The sequence below is a fragment of the Oryzias melastigma genome, linkage group LG9, assembly GCF_002922805.2.
Source record: "Oryzias melastigma strain HK-1 linkage group LG9, ASM292280v2, whole genome shotgun sequence".
Classification (NCBI taxonomy): domain Eukaryota; kingdom Metazoa; phylum Chordata; class Actinopteri; order Beloniformes; family Adrianichthyidae; genus Oryzias; species Oryzias melastigma.
Window position 1 is genome coordinate 19448182 of NC_050520.1, and position 7185 is coordinate 19455366.

Consider the following 7185-nt stretch of genomic DNA (forward strand, 5'->3'; position numbering starts at 1 on the left):
GACTGTTAGTAAAACTACATGCTGACAAAATTAAGATTACCCTCAACGAACCACAGCTAGCCAGACAGATGCTAGCTCTCAGAGCAGATAAATCTTCACGTAACTTGTACTTACAGCGGTTAGAACTCGGAAGTCATCCCGAGATAAGTATCTTAAAACCACCACATTCAACTTCCCCATGGCTACAGAGAAAAAGGTTTTAATGTTATAAAGCTTTTCCGTTAGAAGTTTAGCCACATTTTTCGTAAACACATGTTCCAGAAGGAAATCCAGGGACGCAGGATGATACGTCACTAAACCGCACTGCTTTTTGGGTAATTGAGTTTAAATTACAATCAGTTTATCTGGTCGTAATGTTTCTGCTATCATGTTTATAAGTATCAAATATGGTTTAAACTGATAGTTTATTTTAAAAATCAAATTTAGCCTTAATATAAAATTTAGTACAAAATATATTATTTTCAAATTAAATAAAATGTGTATGCACATTGTTAAGACCTTTAAAAAGAAAAAGAATCATACTTTTTTAAAGGCCACGTGATAATTATGTCCATTGAAGTTATTATCAACACAATTTTAACAGTCTCAAAATATATACTTTGGCTTACTCTAGATTTGTGTAACTTTGTATAATTTGGCTATATTCAACAGACATAACAAATAAATAAATACATAAACAATTAAATAAATCATGAATTTAAATGTAATGTTGCTAAAATGTTAATTATCATAATGAGAAAAAGAAAATAAAGTCAGAAAGGTGGTTTAGTGTTTAACTACTGTATATCAGAACAGAAGATTTTTGACAAATATACCATGCAATATGTTGCAATATAGTATAAAATACAAAAACAAAGTTAAACATTTTACACTAAACACTCTCAAAATGTAATTACTGGACACCAATAAAGTCTTTACATTGAAGCTAGATGGCACTGTAACCCCACTGGAGCCTTTGGTCCTCTGTTCTTTGTTTTTATTAAAATTGTTTTGATGATAATGTTGAAAAAATCTATTACTATGAAGCCTTTACTGTCAGATTTTATCTTTAAGTTTAGTAAAAAGAGGTGACCTTTATTATTACTAAACAGTTTGAGCATCACAGCCCATAATTAAAAATATAACTAACTTTGAAATGACCCAGTGTGAAGATTTATGTCTATTTAGTTGAACTCTCTTCAGTTTATGTTCAGTCAAGTTCTCTTATCAAGCAACAGTCCATTTAAGTTATTAGCCAGATTTTTCTCAGATCCTTATTAAGATTATTTACTTAATTTTCATATTTTCATTCATGTTTTGCAATGTCATTTTGTTTGAATTCATTAATGATGTTTATTTCCTTTTGTCTTCCTTCCATCATGCTGCATCCTCGTGATCAATCCAAAAACAGTACAAATCATAATTGAAAATTAAATTGAAGAACTATTTTATCATTCACTTTTTAAAAACTTTTGGACAATCTCTTTTCAGTGACTCAGTCCATGAATTGATGAGTATTTCATAAACAATAAGCATCTTTCCACATTTTTGTTCTCTCATTTAAGGCTCAGACTGAATTAAAGCACATGATAACACTTTAACTTGATTGGCTACCAGTAATAGAAGGCCACGTCTGATTTAGATTAAATCATCATACCATTCCATAACTCAATTTCTCATAAGCCTGTTCTTAATGTTCTGTTTCTTCAGAAGGCCTAGGTAACAGGCTTTGATTGAGTCACCACTCGTGGGGAAGGCTCCGACTCTCAGGAGTTCTGAGCAGCTTTTGACATGCAAACATGGTCAAATTTTTTGACCGGTCAGGAGCACAAACTACTGCAGGAAACGATTTATTTCTTCAGCCTTTATGAGAGCATAAGGAGAGCACGGCTTTGCTTGAGTGATGAATTTTTGGAAGCATGGTGGAACATCTGTGTGAACATATTCAAATAGCATAATAATGTGAAAAGGAAGCATTTTTGTATGTTTTTATTCCAATACTGGCTGTTAGGATATTTATATCTCTCAACAAGACTCAAGTATCCGGAGGTAAATTTACCTCCGCCTGATGTGTTTTTAGTCTTTAGGTTTTCAGCTGGAAAGAGTGTGATGACCCTATAATGTTTTTCCATCTTCTGGACCTCAAATGTTGTCGGCCGACCAGCAGTGTTCGGGCTGCTTTGATTAGAATTTAATGAGCCACTCGTTAGCAGAAGATGAAAGTGAGATCAGGATGGGTTGCAGCGATGAAAAAGAGGGTTGCAATGAAAACTGCTGATGAAACTGTAGCATATTAAAACAATCGACTGTTATTACACATGCATATAAAAAAAATGCTTTCGAAAATACACGTTTCAAAAATTCGTGCTTTTGTGTTTATTGGGATTTTAGGAAAATCTGTTAGCAAAAAGATTTTGGTGAATTTTGACGTCTTAAACCTTTAACCATCAGTGTTAAAATATGGGAGCATTTAAAGTTATGTATATTTCTGCTTTTTTAGATAACGAAAAACTTCCCTCTATTAAATTAAAAAGGGTAAAGACAGCCAAATTCTTTCTTTAAAACAATTTTAAGAAGCAGAAAAAAAAGCATGTAAGGACAGACTCTTGCAGTGTCAGCCTGTTAAATTGCTTTCATGTTGTGTTCAAGCTCTAAGCTTCAGGGGGAAAATTCTATATTGAGGTAGGAATCGGAGAAGCTTAGGTAAGTCTCCAACAACAAGTGTGAGCTTTGTTCCTGGGGTTATCATCGCCTTGCCTTCAGCCAGCTGCTGTGTGTTTGGAAACATTAAATTTGATTAGATTAGAGAAGAGAGGAGATCTGCTTTCCCTGCCTGTCCTGCTGCCAGTCTCCTAAACAATAATCTGCTCTTAGGTGCCACGACAAGTGGCTTGTAAAAGAGGGGCCTAAGGAGAAACTTGAGGAGGGGAAGCACTGCCAGCTTTAAGACAGATACACAAAGGTACATGCGACAGATTGCTTGCCTCTATCACCTTAATCTCTTTGTGAAGAGCTCCTCTTGTCTGGATGTGTGGACAGCTCTATTCATCCTGTTACAACATCTAATGACGGCTAATTTGCTCTGATTTTATGCTTTAAAGTGGATACTTTATCCTGGAATTTGTAAGGTTTTAGTTATCTACGTATGTTTTTAGCTGCACAAATGTGTTGCTAATAGAAATGAAGCATAAATAACAACGATTTATAGAATATTATATATATATATATTTTTAGTTTTTCTTGTAAGGGTTAGACTTTAAAAGTCTATATTTTTTAAACCTTTTTTCACTTTGACCTGAGCTGAACTGGTAAAAGTTTTAGGCAACGTGGAAGCAGCAATGGGGCTCTGAGCGGGGACATTTGCATAAAGATAAAGATTACTTTGCAGTGCACTCAATACACTATCACAGCCTTTTTTCTTTTTGACTTTTATAAAACACATAGTTGTTGGTTTTGTTTTATATGCAACAAACTAGTGGTTTTAGTGAGTGGTTTTGCAGGTTTGATAGCTTTACTGATCTGTGTTAACAGCAATCACACTTTGCTGTCAACAAAATGTTACAATTTGAGTAATTGTATTGCCAAAGATAATTCGTTGTACAATCTTTGGTGGAAAACTACCAAATTTAAAACCGCAGAATTGGTAGGCGACCAAGGCGAGAACTGCAAGTGGGTGAACCTAAACCAACCAACCAACCAATCAAACAAATAATTTCCAAAACATAAAAGTAGTTGCTTTACATGTGAAATAAACAGCATACATGTGCAAGGAAGTATTTTTTTTATTTTACTTTGTTATACAGTTACAACCTTCACTTCCCTCATCTAAACTCAGATCTTAGATACATTAACTTTCTCTAACATGTAACTTCACTTTATATCAGGAGCAATAAATAATGTTATTTAGCTAAAAAAAATATTTCTAAAACTGTCCAGAGAGAATCTAGTCATTTTAAGTAAAGATTGAGTCAATACCTTCCTATTTGGTTTCTGAAATGACCAAATTCCCTTTTCTTATAATTTAATGTGCTGGATAATAATTAACAGTTTCACAGAGTTGTATTTCTGCAAGTACATGGTACAACAGGGAAGTGGTATTTACCAAAAACTAATTTACTCCCTTGCAAAAAGGAAAGCTCATATTGAGGAATTGATTGAATCTAAAATGAGAAATTTAGACACAGGAGGGTCCATGTAAATTCAATAAATAGGGCATATACTAAGTGATGGTTCAAGAAACCAGCTCCTATCTCTTCAATCCCCCCCTCAGAGTTTGCACTGTACAGAACAAGAGCACTAACATGCCATGAATGCACATCTGTACAACTGTGGGATTTTGGTGTTTGTATGTTGCTCCTTTGTGTGTCAATACACAAGAACACGTGTCCACGTAAGTGTGAGTGATGTAACTGAAGCTGCAGCCACATAATAACATGCCACAGTGATCGAGAGGCCCACAAGCTAATAGCGTTTCTAAGATGATCTTCTCCATCACATGCGCATCTACAACCCTTGCTCTTGGGTTACAGAATGACTGGTCAAACATCCGTCACAGCTGAGGTGTAAATGTGTTCTCACACTCAGAGGAACAGATCCCAAGGCTGATGTATCACGTGGTGCTGGAAGGATGTTGTTGTTGACAAACCTTATTAGTAGGTGCTTGTAAGTGTTCAAACGTATGTGCATTTCTGCATGTCTGTATGTTGGGGGGTGATAGCATAAACTACTGCAAGCGTGAAATGGTGTTCACTCGCTCTCTGTCTTTAAGGGTTAAGAGAGCAGGTGCTGAAATAAACTGATAGATCGTCCAGGAGGGAATCCAGTCAGTTGAATCTGTTAGCTGTAATGGAAAATGCTAATCACACAAGACAAGTGGCCACAAGATGCCTCACATGTCGAACCTTCTGCATTCTTTTCAGCTCCATCTTGTTTTGAAGGGAAATTTTGGAATGATTAATTTTAGTCTTTGAAGGAAGACTTAACGCCACATGTAAGACCACCATTGGATTCAAGGGAATTACACATTTATATCCTTGGGTGTCCCGATAGTAATCAAACTCCATGACATTGCTACCTATGGCACATATTCTCTCTGGCCCACCATCGTTGGTGCAATTTTAGTGCTAACCAGCAACGACAGTAGAAATCAAACAAATTCATCACCAAGAATCCCCAAATAGACATTTCTCGCCTTCTAGCTTCAAATCTCTGTTTTTGGAACCAAATCCATCTTTTAGTTCTGCATGGACTGGTCTGGTAAAATGACACACACGTTTAAGTACACAAGCAGATACCATGCATCACAGCAATCTCAGCGCAAGGGATGCTGGGTAATTCAGTTATAGATGTCAGGAGCGTAAATCACTACCAATCAGTCCCGCTTTCTCGTTGGTTAGAGCTTCTACTTTGGGAAAAGCTCCACTGGTGCCATCTCTGTGAGTCCCACTACTCTGCTGTTCAGCAGCACACTGATGAGACCAACTTCTTCCAAGTTTGTCTTTAAATATCATAAATAGGAGTTACAACTGATCCACTTTGACAAGGGACTGACTTAGGCATTTGTTATTAGCAGGGATAAAATCTTTCCTCTCCATGACAATGCCTGTTTTAGAACTTTGAGAAATGCTAGAGTTCAATTTTCTGCCAAAAACTCTGCAGAGACTGATAACGCTTTAGTTTGTTTTTATCCACACACAAAAAAGTACACGCAGATTAAAGTATTACTCTGTTAGGATGATGAATAATTCCACAAAAGATCTGAATCATTACCAGCCTAATAAATGGAGCTCTGAGCACTAGCTTAGATTCTTTGTCATCTCAGTGTTCAGCTCTCAAGTGCTCTAATTATAAAAGAAAGAACATAATTTTTCATTGAGTTAAAAAAAATCATGCACAGCTCCTTTGCTTCAGTTGCTTCACTGATACTGGCCACTTTATTAGACACAGATGGACAACTTTTCATTCACACACATTTCTAACCAGCCAATCATATACCAGAAACTCAATGCATTTATGCATATAGACATGGTCAAGATGATCTGCAGGTCAGAGTGACCATCAGAATGGAGAAGAAAGAGGATTTTACGTGGCATTGGAGTTAGGGCCAGATGGGCTGGTCTGAGTATTTCAGAAACTGTTGATCTGCTGGGATTTTCACCCACAACCATCTCTAGGGTTAACAGAGAATGGTTCAAGAAAATATCCAGTGAGCTGCAGTTCTGTGGGTTGAATGCCTTGTTGATGCCAGAGGTCAGAGGATAGCGGCCAGACTGCTTCCAGCTGATAGAAAGACAACAGAAACTCAAATAACCACTGGTTACAACCGAGGTCTGCATAAGAGCATCTCTGAACGCACAACAATCTCTGGGCGGCCATGGTGCAATGGTAGGGTGGTCAACCTCTGATTGGAAGATTGCAGGTCCGATTCCCGCCTTGCCTGCCCATTTGTCGAAGTGTCCTTGGGCAAGAGACAGAACCCCAAATGGCCTCTGGTGGAAGGTTAGCGCCAGTGTTTGGCAGTGGAGCTGCTATCAGTGTGTGAATGTGTGTGTGAATGGGTCTGTGACTGTACAGCGGTTTGGGCCTTCAACGAAGGTAGAAAAGTGCTATGCAAATATACGCCATTTACCATTGCAACACATCCAGCATTGAGGCAGACGGGGTACAGCAGCAGAAAAACACACTGGGTACCAGTCCTGTCGGCTAAGAACAATAAATAATTCACACAGACTCACAAAATTGGACAATAGAATGCTGTAAAAATGTTGTCTGGTCTGAAGACTCTTAATTTCTGCTGCCACATAGGGTCAAAATTTGGCATTAGTAACATGAAATCTTGGATCCATCCTGCCTTGTATGAATGGTTCAGGCTGGTGGTGGTGGTGTAATGGTGTGGGGGATATTTTCTCAGCACACTTTGGGCCCCAAAGTGGAGCAACAACACCACAGCCTGCCTGAGTATTGTTGCTGACCATGTCCACCCTTTTGTGACCACAGCGTATCATCTTCTGATGCTACTTCCAGCTGGATAAGGTGCCCATGTCACAAAGCTGGAATTATCTCAGCCTGCTGTCTTGAACATGAAAATGAGTTAATTGAACTCAAATGAGCTCCACAGTCACCAGATCTCACCCTATAGAGCACCTTTGGGATGCGGTGTAACGGGAGATTGGGATCATGGATGTTCAGCCGACAAATCTACAGCGA

At 37.8% G+C, this 7185-nt stretch overlaps 1 protein-coding gene across 1 annotated transcript in view; it reads right to left on the reverse strand.

Annotated features, from left to right (window-relative positions):
• The window catches only part of riok2 (RIO kinase 2 (yeast)), a 6725-nt gene extending 6428 nt beyond the window's left edge, over positions 1-297 (reverse strand). The window contains exon 1 of the mRNA XM_024276161.2: positions 115-297. Within this exon, the coding sequence (XP_024131929.1) occupies positions 115-180 (66 nt within the window). The 5' untranslated portion in view covers positions 181-297. The remainder of the gene's footprint in view (positions 1-114) is intronic.
• Positions 298-7185: the final 6888 nt, after the last annotated feature.